Source organism: Bufo gargarizans, chromosome 7, assembly GCF_014858855.1.
Source record: "Bufo gargarizans isolate SCDJY-AF-19 chromosome 7, ASM1485885v1, whole genome shotgun sequence".
NCBI classification, from domain to species: domain Eukaryota; kingdom Metazoa; phylum Chordata; class Amphibia; order Anura; family Bufonidae; genus Bufo; species Bufo gargarizans.
In genome coordinates this window covers 33,464,269-33,480,907 of record NC_058086.1, presented here as the reverse complement: position 1 = coordinate 33,480,907, position 16,639 = coordinate 33,464,269, and the positions used below count along the sequence as shown (strand labels likewise).

Here is a 16,639-nt window from a genome sequence, read left to right as displayed (position 1 = left end):
GATCTCACATTTTGGGTTTCTGCCAATGCCATCTCTTGAGGACAGGATTCTTATCTCCAGTCTATTGAGTAATATTCTGTGACTACTTCAGTTTCACTATATCAGCCCATTCAGGTCACACAGGGGTTTCTCATAATTATAAGCCACATCTATATCATGGAAGTCTTATCACACTGAATACTTTCTGTCACCGTGTAGTCATTATCACTTTTCTCGTATTTGATTTCATCAGAAGCTTGTCTGATATCAAAATTTATCTAAAAACGTCCCATCACTATTTAGCTGGGCCAGTGAACTCTTCTCCTCTCTCCTGTGCTTTCCTACTTGCTTCTGGTTTCCTGTTGGTGACATGCACTTGCACATATTGCATTTGTACTTAATCGTCTTACCTTGCATTCATCTAGAAGCACGTTTCTTTCAAGTAAGTTTTTTCCTTCAAATTTGTGGCCATTCCATCCTTTGAAGAGAAGGGGTGTCCCTTCTCCAGCCTCTATCCCCAAAACCGGTGTGTTCAGACAGTGGATAGTGATGGTGTGAACGGCCTGTAAGCTCAGCAAATGGAGAAAATTCATCTGCACTTTGCCGACGCCAAACTCCAGCTGGTTAGATGGAAAAGATGAGTGAATAAATAGATTTATTAGTTGGAATATGAAATACTTGGAGACTAGTGTCTGCCTGAAGTCAAGAAGCCGAGTAGGGGTCTCTATATGACTTGGGGATTTTCATTGGTGGAGACCCTGAAACACATTAATAGGACTGGTGACCTTAGCAGAACCGTCTCCACAATTGTGCTGTTCCCCATTTTAGTGCCTCTCGGAATAAAACCTTACAAATATGTCTCTCCCCTTGTCGAAAGCTGTAATTGACGGGTTACGATACCTTTGTCACAGTGACAGGTGATAAACATGTCTGCCCTCCTGCTGTAAAGTTACAAAACACTTCTATGGCATCTGATGGACATCCAAGATTGGGATCAATCCAGTACTTTCCTACAAGACACAATGCAACCAATGAGTGACGGACGTAGGTGGTGGCATGACTTTATGCAGTAACAGAACTTTATGACTTTTTACCGTTTTGTGCTAAAAGTGAGTGTGTTTTAGTGACATAGGCCTGGCCTCAGCCTTATCAGATTTACTGTAATTTATTCCAGATTTAGGCAATTTGTGTAAATGTAGCCTTATTGAAACAATCAGGTCTGCAGCTCATTCAGGGCAGCACTCATCATTATGAACACAAAGTACTTGAGACCAGAATATCCGATATGAGAGATAAAACTAAGTCTGTGAACAGCAGCAGCCCGTTTATAGTTTCCACCTGAGCACAGAGATTTTTTCATGAGTAAGTAAAAATCAGCAAAAGGATAATTCAAAACAGCAAAAAGGTAACGGAGACATATTAAAGGGTATCTGTCAGCAGTTTTGTACCTATGACACTGGCTGACCTGTTACATGTGCACTTGGCAGCTGAAGGCATCTGTGTTGGTCCCATGTTCATATGTGTCCACATTGCCTAGAAAAATGAGGTTTTAATATATGCAAATGAGCCTCTAGGAGCAACGGGGGCGTTGCCATTACACCTAGAGGCTCTGCTCTCTCTGCAACTGCCACACGCTTTGCACTTTGATGGACAGGGCATAATGATGTTTTCACTGCCTGGCTCTGTAAATCAAAGTGCAGAGGGTGCAGCAGTCGCAGAGAGAGCAGAACTTCTAGGAGTAATGGTAACGCCCCGATTGCTCCCAGAGGCTCATTTGCATATAATAAAACATAATTTTTCTCAGTAATGCGGACACATATGAACATGGGACCAACACAGATGCCTTCAGCTGCCAAGTGCACATGTAACAGGTCAGCCGGTGTCATAGGTACAAATCTGCTGATAGATGCCCTTCAAGCAAGTCATTTAATGACCGGGCCCCTCATATAGGTTATAATTACCCCGCGCCCCCAGCATCCGCGTTGCCCCGTGATGGCCGCACGGCTGCTGCTGCATCTCCCCGTCACACGGATCAAAACATCTGGCAATGGGGGGAACAGCCAATAGCAGACCACGACAGGTACGTTAGGGAGGCTTATCCCCGTCGCGGCCTGCTTTTGGCTGCCCCCCACACGTCATCGCCCCCCACCCCGGATGTTTTGATCTGCACGACGGGGAGATGCAGTGGCAGCCGTGCGGGGTTCAGGAGCAACACAGGTGCTGGGAAACAGGGTAAGTATAACCTATATGAGGGGCCTGGGCATTAGGGGGGGTCGTTCTAGGGATTAGATAACCCCTTTAACATTTTGTGCTGATCAAATATTTTAAAAGGGGTTCTCTACTTTTTAAAATCCCTACATTAATAATAATATAAAAAAGACTCCCAGCGACCAGTGGGGAAGCCTGTTAGTAAGTGTTCAGTCTCCCTGCAGTGCCCCTGCAGGTGAAATGAAGCATTACACATTCAGTGGGTTGTCTGTACTACAGGACAGGTCCTCCAGAGTCAAATGTTCTTTGTAACCTCTCTACACCCTGACGAAGAGATGAAGATCTTGAACGGAGGATTTACTCAGAATTCCCATTTAATACATCTTCATAGAGGTTGGACTTATTAGCTTTGTTCACACAGAGGTTATTTTTCAGATCATTTGACAGATCATGCTTGTGGCCTTATTTGTTTGGAATTTTTTCTTGGGAATAGTTGAGGTATATTTTTTAAACTCATGGGGGCTAGTGCAACATCTGTACAGCAGGACCCCCGACCTTACACACACATGGGGGGGCTCTGGTTTAGAAGCGAATACCATGCACCTACCATCTGCCACTTTCCGTTCACAGTTGAGAAGGTCTCGACAAATACGAGCCGGATTGTCCCGGGTTCCAGGAGGGTTCTTTATACTGTGCATTAAATCCGTCAGGTAGCGGAGTGTTTTAAAGATCTCCGTGTTAAAATCTAGTATGGTTACTTCAGTATTTTGATAGCTCTGCATGTTAGTAAGATTGCAGCCAGAGAGTAATATATGTCAGTAACATGTAATCAGAGGGTAACGTGAAGGTAACGAGGTACAAAGAAGTGCCAAATGCAAAAATTACAGACAGACACAAAAAGGTCATGCGCAGCATTAGTTGGACAGGAAAAAAGGAAAAAAGGGGAAAAAAAAAAATTAAATTTAACAGTTAACATCAACATCTTTGGAACAGAATTCTTCTAAAGGAGGTCACCTGGAATCAGAATAATTAATTTCTTAGACCACTCTGTTACTCTGTTCCATGACGAATACCGCCGGTGCCCGATCGACCTCAGGGGCCGTCAGGTCCAGTCATGCTTTCTGAATAGTGGTGCAAGCAGTGCTATTCCTTCTCACAAACTGCTGAGTGTGGTTCTGAGCAGATTCTCTGATGGCAGTGTGAACAGACCCTTAGGGCCCTTTCTATGCATTTACAATGACTATACTGCATTTCATATATATTTATTGCATAACGGAATAGCAGATATGCTGTATATACTTAAAGGGGTTTGTCGAACCCTTTACAAGTGATGGTCTACCCTCAGGATAGATCACCACTATCTGATCGGCAGGGGTCTGACACCCCACGCCCCTGCTGTTCTGTGCTGGAACTCCACAGCGCGGTCCATTGTGCTGTAGACAGAGCTGGTTACTGCCACGTCGCTCCCATCCACTTCAGTGGGAACTGCACTGCACAATGGATGGAGCTCTGCAGTAAGGCTCCAGAAGCAGTGGGGTTACTGGTTACCGGAGGTGTGGGGTGTTGGACCCAGGGGTGGATTGGCCATAGACCTTACAGGGAAATTTCCCAGTGGGCTGCCCAAGCCCTCCTCCGGCCGCTGGCTGGGTACACATTGAGCTCTCAGGGGTAATTAAAGCTTTGAGAATCAGGTATCCATGTACTGTTCCTGGCCCCTGCCCTCCTGAATTCAACTGTGGGCCACATCTCACCTCCTATGTCCCCTGCTCCATATCCTAATCAGAGACAACTGGAGAAGAACCGAACATGGCAGCTATTGATGGCCACCACAAAGGGACAGCTTCTGGGGCAGTATATTGTGCCGCACTGTGGTATATGGTTCTGATGGGATGGTATTTAGTGATATGGTATTGCTGGCCCAGCCTACTGTCCATTTGGATCCGCATACAACATAAGGCCACTTTAAAAAAAAATTCCAGGGCCACTTTAAATTCCCAGTCCGCCCCTGGTTGGACCCCTGCCGATCACTTGTAAAGGTTTAGACCTCCCAGACATTTGCTGAAAACTTTCAGATATGTATGCCTCATATATTCTCCTCTAGTCTCCCAAGCCCTTTACCTTAATATTGATTGAAAAATAGTGATGTGGTAATAATGATATAATGCAACCAACAGCACACATCATGGCGACATAGTATCCACCAAGGCCATCGCAGCCACATGACATCACTATGGATGAGACTACTTTTCAGAATTTACATATCACTATAATACATTTCATTACCCTTTATTTATATAATGAAAGTCACTGAGTCGTCCTGTTCTTTTAAATTACTGAAAGTTCACTACATAATACGTCGTTCTAGGAATACTGATGACAACCATTTAGTTCTCCCGGACTCTGAATTGCAATTTTAACTAATTAACTAGATATGATTTGTGCTCCAGCCCCAGAAAACCATGTCCGTTGTGTGTAATGAATTAATTCAGTTTGGTTTGGAGCAAAATAAAAATGACTCTTTCCTACCTCCATCTGCAAAGCTGCATGTGATTCCATCAGGGCCTGGATAGCTGAGTTCATGTCCATCACTTTCTATGTAAAGAAATGCAAAGAGTTCATTAAAGATGTGGCAGCTTGTACTATGATTAGTGTTTAGCGAATCGAACTGTCCGAAGTGGACTTTGATCTGAATTTGAGGGAAAATTCGATTCACAGCGAAGCCGAATTTCCTCAGTGTGCACGTTTATTCCAATGGGAAAGGGAATGGCAGTATCTTATTCTCCCATTGTAACAAAGGATTGGGCATTCTGAAGTCCCATATGCCTGATCCTTCTTTCCCCTGACATCTCTTGGACATTAGGGGCCAGCTTTATCATTGCACTTACGTCGTAATCCACTTTTACATACGTCCAAGGTCACTTTTGGCTAAGTCAGATTTATTAATGGTCCTTTATTACTGTGATAAATTTGTTTTGACGGTAGCAGTTTATCCTTCAGTAAGCGGCTTTACAAAAGTCGCACGTCTTTACGAAAAAGTCGCATGTTCTATTAAAAAGTCACATAAGATAAGCATGGTCCTCACTTGCGCAAATTTTTGCGACTTTTTAAATTGTCGCAATAGTAAATCTGTCTAGAGATTCATTTACATAAGAAAACACGCCCACTTTCTGAAAACTGGCAAGCGCAGAGCCAATAAAAGTCGCACATTTTTGTAATTGCGCAAAAATTAGCGACTTTTTCACTCCATTATTTTGACTTGAGCTAATGATAAATCCGGCCCTAGATCTCTGTATGATCTTCCTGTAACCAGTGGGTGGAGGGGAAGCGCACATTTTGATGGAAAGACTCGAGTGTGAACACGATGTATACAGAGCTGTCTCTCTATGCTTAATACATCTTGTACACTTACCGTTGGTCCTGGTCCACCCCGTGGACCCTAAAAAAAACATATAATATATTAATTTTACAAGTTTGCCATTTTAAACAGTTATTGAAATTGTATATTTATTGTGTAACATTGACAAAAATATATTGGCGCTCAAGCATCGGTCTTCATACAGCAGAACATAGGGCTAGAAAGCTGCAACATTGTAACAACTTACAACAATATTGCAACATAACTCGCCCCATTATTTTATTTTATGCACCTAAGGCTTCGTTCACATCACCGTTCAGCCTTTCCGTTCTCCTGCTCCGTTTAGTAAAGGACGGAGAAGGCACATAACTGAGCCAAACGGAGCCTGAAGACCCCGTAGACTATAATGGGATCCGTTATGTTTCCATTCAGAAGATGATTTTGGAGAGGAGACAAAAGTTGTGCGCGCAGGACTTTTGTCTACGCTTCAAAATCATCTTCTGAGCGGAAACATAACGGATCCCATTATAGTCTATGGGGTACTTAGGCTCCGTTTGGCTCAGTTATGTGCCTTCTCCGTCCTTTCCGTTCTCCTAAACGGAGCAGGAGAACGGTGATGTGAACGAAGCCTAAATAGTGCTACTATATTCCGCAGATGCTTACAGAGGTTAGCATCAACCTGTCCCCAATGGGGCTCACAATCTAAGTACATTACACCAGTTAGATATAAAATAAAGGTCTACATATATAGAAGCTTCACTAGACATAGGCGCTGTAGGTCAGCTTAGATTTTCCAGTGCAGGAGGAAAGCTGACGTCTGATTCATTGATTTTGGCAACATTTTTTTTTTTACCGTTCTGATACCTGAGGTTCAATGCATCTAGTGCAGATGAATAGTAGTATTATATTAATGCTGTGTATCGTACTTACAGGTGGGCCTGGGTTCCCTGGGGGTCCTTGAGGTCCCTAGAAATAAAACAAATAATTATTACAAAAAGCACAACCTATTTATGTTTCCATATACTTGTCTATCAATGGACACAGACGTAAAATGTCAAGTACTGGTATTGTGGAAGTGAGAAGAGATGTACCTCCCCCTCTACAAGATGCCATAAAGGGTTAATCTAATGGACAGCAACTACACTGAATTCCCACTGAGTTCTTTACATCAGGAAGACACAATGGCCCAGGTTGACTGGCGTGTCTGCACCTACAAACCATCTAAAAAGTGGTGTAATATGCTAGGGTTGCTTCAATTTTGTTTCAATCATTAAAAACAGGTGGGCTTAGCGGAAAGGGGGAGTGGCTTCGCAGGAAAAGGGCGTGGCCTAAGATGCAATATTTTACATCAACACGGCGCTACAATTCTGGCATCAAATTCTGTCTCAAAGTAAAGCCAACCAGTAGCCGGCATAGAGCTAGACAAGAATGTCCAGACTTATCATCCAGTCTGAGCCCCTGTGAGAAATCTGGTGAAGGTGAAGACAGCTGGTCTAAGCTCATACCATCTATAGCAGGGGTCAGCAACCATCGGCACTCCAGCTGTTGTGAAACTACAATTCCCAGCATGCTCCATTCATTTCTATGAGAGTTCTGAGTACAGCAGTGCAAGTATGCATGCTGGGAGTTGTAGTTTCAGAACAACTGGAGTGCTGGAGGTTGCCTAAGGCTACATGCAGACGAATGTTGTTTGTTTCTGTGTCCGTTCTGCGGATAGGATGCGGACCCATTCATTTCAATGGCTTCCAGCTGGAAGCAGTTTACATAAAACCCTTGGAGATTTTGTTACATTGTATTGCTGGTTTGAAATACATTCATTTCAATGGGTCCACAAAAAATGCGGACAGCACACTGTGTGCTATGTATACAATATATCGATCGGCACAGCGGGAAATAGAGTGGCGGTGCGCGTGTCCCAGGGCAGGCGTCCCATGTAGATAAAAGGAAAGAAGGACCGGCACTCGCTGTTGGTATATAATCTTGGGATTTATTGTCACATTCCAGTGACGCGTTTGATAAAGGCAGACTGTATGTGAAACGCGTGACTGGAACGTGACAATAAATGACAAGATTATATACCAACAGCGAGTGCCGGTCCTTCTTTCCTTTTAGCACACAGAGTGCTGACCGCATCAGTATGTCCGTTCCGTAGCCCTGCAAAAAGAACATGTCCTATTTTTGTCCGTTTTAGGGATTGTTACAATGGATCTGCCAAAAAAAAAAATTGGCATACGGATGTCATACTTTTTTTGGGCGGATTCGCAATATGCGGACCTCAAAACACATACGGTCGTGTGCATGTAGCCTAACTCTGTCCTATAGGATTAGTAAATCTTCCCCAATTACTCCAATTTGGGGGCTGTTCGGTGCATGATCTCCGCACTGGGTTAACCCTTTGTAGGAAACTAGCAGATGTCCCTAGTTAAATGGAAACGTTAGTTCAATATAATGTCCTATGTAAAAATAAAAGGGTCTGAGCAGGAAAAGTCCTCCTAAGAGTCCTCAGCCAGTAAGACACTAATGAGACATAAATCTTTTGCCCCCCTTATTTGGGGTCTATTTAATCACTGAATGTGCACAGATTTGCAGGGCTTCATATAGATGCCTTCAAATAATTTCTAGTACTTGCCTATTCTCAAACATCCTATACATGGCTCATTCTACACCCCAAGCTTTAATATGCACAGGTTTATTACCATATTTTCTTACCATTTCACCTTTTGATCCCTTTTCACCCCGATCTCCCTGCAAATCAAATAAATAGATCACTAAAGTGAAACATATTGGAAATACAGACTTTGCTTACAGACGTCCCAGTCACTCAGTCCCTATACGCAGGATACATACACAGGTCTCAGTGGACACGTTCCATTAGGTGAATAGACATTTGCTCATTCCCCCAGGGACGGCGGTTCAAGGGCTTCCCCTCTCGTACCCCACTCTCTCCCTGTCACTGTGTCTGTACCACCTGTGTCAGGAGTGGGTTAACTCCTTAGGTGCCACAGTCAATAGCAACCGCAGCACCGAAGGAGACAGAGAGGTAGGAGGCAACTTCTGTCAACCCCACTGCATCATTTATAATTTTATTATGCAGCGAAAGTGTAAAAATATCCTTAGTGATATTATAGCCCAGGGATGTCAAACTCGTGGCCCTCCAGCTGTTGCAAAAATACAACTCCCATCATGCCTGGGCATACTACAGCTATCAGGGAATGATGGGAGTTGTAGTTTTGCAACATCTGGAGGGCCATGAGTTTGACATCCATGTTTATAGCCTGTAAAGGTCAGTGAAACATCGTATTAGTACGTGGGGTACGTGTGTGTTCGGGGGCTGTCTCCATCCTCTGTTCACCTTAAATGTCTGAGCTGCAATACTTCAGTAACTGGGGATTTAGCATTCCTTTTATTTATCTTGGAAATGTTCGCCATCTCAAGACATATATGTACTGTGTGTACATTGTTATCATTTACACTTTGTCAATTTGGATAGGAATTTTTCCATTTCAACATTCCACAATGTAAATATATAGACGTGTAAATATATGGTTGAATTCAGAAGGTCAAAGCAACTTTCCCCATTTTATAAAAATGAAGGAAAACCCTTAAAGGGGTTATCCCCTGAAAAATATTCTACATTTGTCAAACCAGCACTTGGATCTGAATACTTTTGAAATTGCATGTAATTAAAAATGTAGTTTAGCCAGAGAGGTATTCAATGAAATCTATCTGTATAGCGCCACCTGCTGTTTGCTCTTTTTCTGATTTCTCTGTTCTGCTTAGCGAGATGGAAGCACACGCTCAGTTCCATCCTTCAACTGCCACCAGCTGCAGTAAAAAGGACACGCCCCCTGAAAAAAGTACACGCCCGGGGGGCTGCTAGCTTGAAATGAATCTAGCAGAGCCATTGGAGCAATGAATGGGGAGATCTCTGGATCCATGTGAGATACAGGGCTGGTTCTAGGTTTGTTAGAAAGAGACTGTCATGCCTTATAAGATATCTGATTTTCATTTTTTACATTAATCATTGGATAACCCCTTTAAGGGGTTTGTTTTATGAAGGCAACTTCTCTCCATATGTCCTGCTAGGGCATATGAACGTTATAGAGGAGGGTCCCCTGCTCAATGTACCCCTTCTAGGAGGCAGAAAGGAACAAAAAAAGCTGCCCCAGTTCTGGCGGACTCGAGTCGTTCATTGTACTAGCAATTTGGCATTATATAAAATTAAATGTGGTCATTTCTAATTTCACATTTATGAACACACTGTACCTCATTTATCAAACCTAACAGGAAAACTGACGTTGTTGCCACAGTAACCATTCACAGTCTAGCTTATTATCCTGAGTAGTTGGAGAAATTAAAGGGCAGTTTTTCCTAAAATGGCTGCTGCACGTGTGAGGACATGGAGCAAGGAACTCTGGGAAGGCGGGATCACCCATAATACCATGCATGCAGCCAATCAGCAGCCAGACAGCCCTGTGATGTCACAGCCCTATAAATAGCCTCATACATCTTGGATTCTGCCATTTTCCAGTGTACTTAGTGCAGGGAGAGACATCAGCAGGCGCTAGGGACAGTGCCAGGAAAGACTTCATTGTGCTAAAAAGACGATTTACAAGTTCAGGGAAAGATTACTCAAGGTGCAGGGAAAGGATAGGGAGGAATCAGTCCACAGCAAGGGTTCAGTAGGGGACGTTACAGCCTGGGTAGTAGGAACAATCCTATTACACCTTGCTGCACTGACTGGGGATCCAAATTGCCATTATACAGCTCCGTAATTCCAGCAAACCGTTCTTGTTATTGTTTGATACCGCCATTAACAGGGTTTATTACAAGGAAATATTTCTACCTCTTATTTGTTGGTGCTAACATCGACCTGTAAGGCTGAGTTCATACTTGAGTTATTTGGTGAGTTTTGGCCCAAATAAGTGAAGTGTGCAGTGATTCTAGGAGTGACGTTATCTGAATGTCATACGGACTCGCAGTATTGTTTCACTACCACTACACTCCCTATGCGTGTTACTGCAAGGCACAGTGTTCTACACCACTATACAGGCTCTCTGCGGGCAGGAAATAGCAGTTTTTTTAATGCGATTCGGTGCAAATAAATTCGGATCTAAGCAAATTTTTTGAAAAAATTCGGCGAACCGGCCGAATAGAATTTTTGAAAAATTCGCTCAACTCTAGTGATCACGTTTACACTGGCCCTGTCTAACACAGTGGAGAATGTGTGGCAGTTATAGAGAGAGCAGGGCCTCTAGGAGTAAAGGTAACGCCCCCGTTGCTCCTAGAGGCTCATTTGCATATATTAAAACATCAGTTTTGTCAGCAATGAGGGCACATATGAACATGGGACCAACACTGATGCCTTCAGCTGCCAAGTGCACATGTAACAGGTCAGCCCGTGTCATAGGTTCAAAACTGCTGACAGATGCCCTTTAAACCTGAGCTGTTTGGTTGCCATGGGTAACAAGACCAGTTTTAATTAATTGGCCCATTTATCATCATGTTTAAAAACTAGAGCAGACAAGACAAAGAGGCTACAGTGACCGTTCAGATTCTAGTTTCCTTTTTTTCATACGTTTGAAAGGTGTGATCTCACATCAAAAATGCAGATGAACATTAATGGCTACTCACCAGGTTGCCCGAGGGTCCGATCATTCCACCAGCACCTACGGGACCACTGTTGCCCTTTTACAAAAAGATAAATGAGTATAACTAAACAGAATTCATTGGCCGTTAGCTGATCAGACGAGGGGTCTTTTTTCTGATTTGCAGTAATGGAACTGCAGTCTAGATGTGCGTTTTCCAATAGATTATAGTCATTAATGGATATTCATTTAAATCAATGAGTGGCCACTGTTTTCAATATGGCGTATCTGGAGTTAAGCATTCCATTGACGTTGCCCCTCGACTTCTACTAAGGCTAGTTTCAGACAAGCGCGTACATTCCACTAGATTATCACTTTGACAAGTTTAGTCAAAGGATGAGAACTTCATAGGTCCATTCTACCATAACAAAACTGATTAGCATAGGTCCACTACCGCCCAGAGACGAAAAAGTGAGGAGTGCATAGGTGGCAATTGCCCCTGAATGTGAGGGAGCTCAGTGAACCATCTGCCATATGACACAGAGAGAGTCCAACAGAAGGAGCCTGATCTTTGGTCAGGACAGCCAGGGAAGGAGATTGAATCTAGATTGTAAGTGGGCAGGGAATACTGCTCCAGTGTGTGTGCATGTGTGCATGTGTGCAGAAACAGGATGTGCAAATTAGGATGAATTCGCACAACTGTATTTTGGGTCTGCGTGCAATCCGCATTTATGTTAGCAGGGGTGCACCGCCAATAAGGCGAGATGAGGCGATTGCCTCAGGCGACACCAGGTAGGGACAAGTGGGGGGCATGGGCAATGAGCGCTTCCACTGTGAAAGCACGCATCTCTGCATATTCAACTGCATAGCTGTTCTCTGCCTGTACCCTGTCGGAGGTCGGTGTCATCATCATCACGCTGCCTGAGCCGGGCTGCATACAGCTCAGGACACAGGCCACATTATTATCTTTATTTAGCAGCATGCTGCTGGGCCACAATTTGGGGGGGGGGGGGGGGGGGGGGTCATTATTTTGTAAATTGGGGGAAGTATATATCTATATAAAGGAGCATTTTTGTACTGGCACATATTATAAGGGTGACATTTGTTCTTCTGGGGATACAAAAGGGGGTATTTTTTTATACCGACACACATTATAAGGGAGCATTTTTTGTATGGGCACACATTATAAGGAAGCATTTTTTGTATGGGCACACATTATAAGGAAGCATTTTTTGTATGGGCACACATTATAAGGAAGCATTTTTTGTATGGGCACACATTATAAGGAAGCATTTTTTGTATGGGCACACATTATAAGGAAGCATTTTTTGTAGAGGCACACATTATAAGGGGGAATTATTACTACTGAGGGACTACGTGGAACATGATTACTAGTATGAGCACTATGGGCAAAATGAGGGATATAATTGCTATTGGGGCCACTGATACCACATAATGCACTCTGGCAAATAATTATTGGTGGGACTTTGGGAGGACTGTTACAGTGTGGGGGGGGGGGTACCTTGGCACAGTATCAGCACAATTATTTTTATTATAATTATTTTATTATTTTAAATTATTTAATTATGTTTACAGCACCATTAGTGTCAGGAACATTATTTGCTGGGCAAAGTTATTTTTTAGAGCGCTGTGTGCCAGTAATTATTGAAGGTAGCACTATCTGTGTGGCACTAGTATTTTCAAATGGACTGTTTCTGCAGTATAGCATTGGGGAGCACAGTGGGCACAGTATCAGGGGTGGCCAGATGGGGTGTTCAGAAATTGCGAAGGATGATTGAAAAGTAGGAAACTAACGGCACTTTCACACTAGCGTTTTTCTTTTCCGGCACCAAGTTCCGTCCTAGGGGCTCAATACCGGAAAAGAACTGATCAGTTATATCCCCATACATTCTGAATGGAGAGCGATCCGTTCAGGATACATCAGTTCAGTCACTGAACTGTGTTTTGGACAGAGGAAATACCGCAGCATGCTGCGGTATTATCTCCGTCCAAAATTCCGGATCAGATACCGGATCCGGCATTCATTTACATTGAAATGTATTAGTGCCGGATCCGGCATTAAAAATACCGCAATGCAGAATCCGTCTTTCAGGTCTGCGCATGCGCAGACCGGTAAAATGTGAAAGAAATATATAACTGATCCGTTTCTCCAGGTGACATCCAGAGAGACGGATCCCTTCTTGCAATGCATTTGTAAGACGGATCCGCATCCGTATCCGTCTACAAATGCTGTCCGTTTGCATGTAGATTGCCGGATCCGGTAGGCTGTTCTGGCGACGGAACTGCTTGCCGGATCACTGTGCCGCAAGTGTGAAAGTAGCCTAAGATGTCTGTGTACCAAACTCTTCAGAGACAAGAAATGGGTGAAAGAAATCATCATGGCGGTCTGCTCTGAATGGAGAAGAAAGAAAACATCATCCGAGACATCACTGGTTGTAATAGGTATGTGGCGCTGTATTACCCTGTATTTTTTTTGTTGCTCTGTATGCAATGGTTTGCCTTTAACAGTAGGGCTGGAGGGAAAGGGTGAGGTTAAGAATATGACATTAGGGGGGGGGGGGGTTGCCATTTCAGCAGAAAGGCTAGGTGCACCCCTGTATGGCTGTATGTTAGTCTCGATCATGATATTTCAATGTGGCTCAGTGTTTAGTGCTGTCTTCTTGCGGCTTGTTGTCTTGGGGTCCTGGGTTTGAATTTGACCAAGAGGAACATCTGCCTGGAGGTTTTACGCTCTCGCTGTACGTGGTGGATTTTGCAGAAGATGGTTTCATTCATCTGAATGGTTGTGTTGCCAGGAAGCACATGGGGTCACTTATTAAGACTGGCATTTTAATAACCCCTTGCGCTGGCAGGGGATCACCGTAGTTATGTAGAGGCGCCGGCCTCTACGTAACTTCAGCGCATCCACCACCGGTCTAAATGTAAGCCAGCTTCCGTGCTGGTTTAAATTTGTAACATTCTCTACGACTAAAACAGGTGTAGAAAATGATAAATGAGACAGGTCTGCCAACCTGTCCCCCCCCCCCCCCCCCCCCCACGCCACTCCCCCTTTTTATAGACCTGGCGTGAGAGAAAAAGTCGCAGATAGCTGCGCAAATAAGCATTGCGCCGCAATCTGCGACATATATACGCCAGAAAACTGGCGTATATATGATAGTAAATGACCACCATGATTTTCTGCAAGCCCCTTTCAGCTGAATGGAATTGATTTTCCTTCGCAATGTGTGCACAGCAGAGCAGAATATATTAATCCTATGGAAATAATGAATAACTAGTAAAAATTGGAATAATATCTAAATGATGCCCATGCTAATGTTATAGAGAATACTTACAGGCTGACCGTGGGGACCTTTAGGACCGGTGATACCCACTAGACCAATGTCACCAGAAGGACCCTATGAACATATATTGAGAATAGGTGATCCAACTGCAGACTAGAAAAGGTTACCAACTACTACTCCTCCCCTCCTTACATGGGGTATTGTAAGAGAAAGCAAATTAATCGTATTGTACCTTCGGGCCAGGAAACCCTTGGAACCCCATGAGACCTTGATCACCATCTTCTCCCTGTAAATACACAATTTTTATTTATTCCATGTTCATTATAGCATGAATTTTAGTAGAAAAGAAAAGAAAGATCCTCACCGGAAGCCCTTTTAAGCCAAATTCACCCTTTGCTCCTTGATCACCTTGAGCTCCAGTTAAACCCTTTGAGCCTGCTTTTCCTGGGTAACCATGTAGTCCTCTCTCCCCCTCAAAAAGTAAAAAATAAAAATTAGAGCAATTAACTGGAATTGCAGTCATCTAACCCACATCATCGATCCCGTACCACAGTAAGTAAAGTGTGCATATATCAGTAGTACTATAATACCTTAGGCCCCGGGGCTCCGTCACTTCCTTGTACACCAGGAGAACCCTTTGGCCCCTGTCGACCAGGTAAACCAGCCAATCCAGAGAGTCCGGGGCTTCCACTGTTACCCTATGGTATTTATAGATAGAAAGGAGGGTGTTTCAGAATTAACTGGGTGCAGACTATACTGACAATGTGTCCAGTAAGTGGGGCAAAACCAGTCAACAGTTTGTTATAGAATTGAGGTCTTAAAGGGGTTCTCTTAAAATGAATACAAGGCATTTACTAATGTATTGTGATTCTCCATATTGCTTCCTTTGCTTGCTGGATTCATTTTTCCATCACATTATACACGGCTTGTTTTCAGGGGTTATGACCACCCTGCAATCCAGTAGCGGTGGTCAGGCTTGCACACCATAGGAAAAAGCGTTGCGACCACAAGGCCGAGGCTTTTTTCTATAGTGTGCAAGCACGACCTCCACTGCTGGATTGTAGGGTGACCATAACTAGAGATGAGCAAAATATGGAAAATTCGATTGGGCTGCTTCGCCGAACTTCACAAAGAAATTCTTTGTGACGAATTATGTAGCGAGCACAATAGCGTGGAACGGCGGTCCCCCCCATCATTTAATTCTTCAGATGCCGCGTTCATCACAGGTAACAAATCAGCTGTTGTTCGGCTGAATGTGTATCGGGGAGTCGGGAGAGATAGCTGATGGCCAAACGATCTTTCGACCGACAGCTATTGAATGTGTGCGGCCAGCTTTAGAAATGTCAGAATTCAATTTATTAACAAAAAGGAATTTACAAGATTAAAAAAAGAAAGCCTGCCTTATTTTCAAGAAACAGCGCTACTTCTGTTCACAGGCCGTGTCTGGTATTGCAGCTCAGCATCACGCACTTGAATACAGTTGGGCTGCAATATCGACACAGCCTATGGACACGGAGGGCGCTGTTTCTTAATCCTTTTTTTTTTTTCTTTTTAGCTCATACAATTTCTTTTAAATGGTTTATAAAAATAAACTTCTGACAGGGCCGGAGGACGCGGCATGTTTTATGCAGATGTTCTGTCACAGCTTCTAATAACTCTTAGGTTTTTCTTTTATTTTGTGAGTTTGCACTTGGGAAGTATTTCATTTTATAAGGTTTGTGAAAAAAACAAGTAAACAGGCAGGAAGTCAGGAGACCTTTCTCCATAAGGTTTATCTTTTATTCATACATCAAACAGCCGGGAATTTCTTCTGGATGACGCTAACGAAGTGATATATGGATTTGATATTATTTAAAAACACACAATATATGAAGCTGAGAAAGGCGGTCATTCTGCTCTGGACAAGTCAAATGGGTTTTGTAATTGATTCTTACATCCCACTAAACAAAAATTAAGACAATGTATACAGCCCCTGCATGGCTTTACCACATGGGGGTCGGAATCAAGATGTATGAGCAGGAGGTTAAAGGGGACCTCTCATGTCTCCTAACATGTCTGCTTTAGTTACTATTTGCACTCTCCATGGAATAACAGTTCTGGAGCATTTATTCTTATCACTTTATGTTGTGCCATTCCTCTATTATTCCTACTACAATTTATGAAACGGTTGTCAGCAGTCTGCAATGTTACCAGTAGAGGAGGGAGAG

The 16,639-nt window shown here is 43.4% G+C and overlaps 1 protein-coding gene across 1 annotated transcript in view; it reads right to left on the bottom strand.

Moving 5' to 3' along the window:
- Window positions 1-16,639, bottom strand: part of COL24A1 (collagen type XXIV alpha 1 chain) — a 231,165-nt gene that overhangs the window by 3,167 nt on the left and 211,359 nt on the right. The window contains exons 48-59 of the mRNA XM_044301461.1: window positions 15,023-15,130; window positions 14,797-14,904; window positions 14,665-14,718; window positions 14,484-14,546; window positions 11,177-11,230; window positions 8,252-8,287; window positions 6,473-6,508; window positions 5,597-5,623; window positions 4,714-4,779; window positions 2,795-2,963; window positions 880-989; window positions 390-599 (exon numbers count right to left, since the gene is read on the bottom strand). Coding sequence (XP_044157396.1) covers window positions 390-599; window positions 880-989; window positions 2,795-2,963; window positions 4,714-4,779; window positions 5,597-5,623; window positions 6,473-6,508; window positions 8,252-8,287; window positions 11,177-11,230; window positions 14,484-14,546; window positions 14,665-14,718; window positions 14,797-14,904; window positions 15,023-15,130 — 1,041 coding nt within the window. The remainder of the gene's footprint in view (window positions 1-389; window positions 600-879; window positions 990-2,794; window positions 2,964-4,713; window positions 4,780-5,596; window positions 5,624-6,472; window positions 6,509-8,251; window positions 8,288-11,176; window positions 11,231-14,483; window positions 14,547-14,664; window positions 14,719-14,796; window positions 14,905-15,022; window positions 15,131-16,639) is intronic.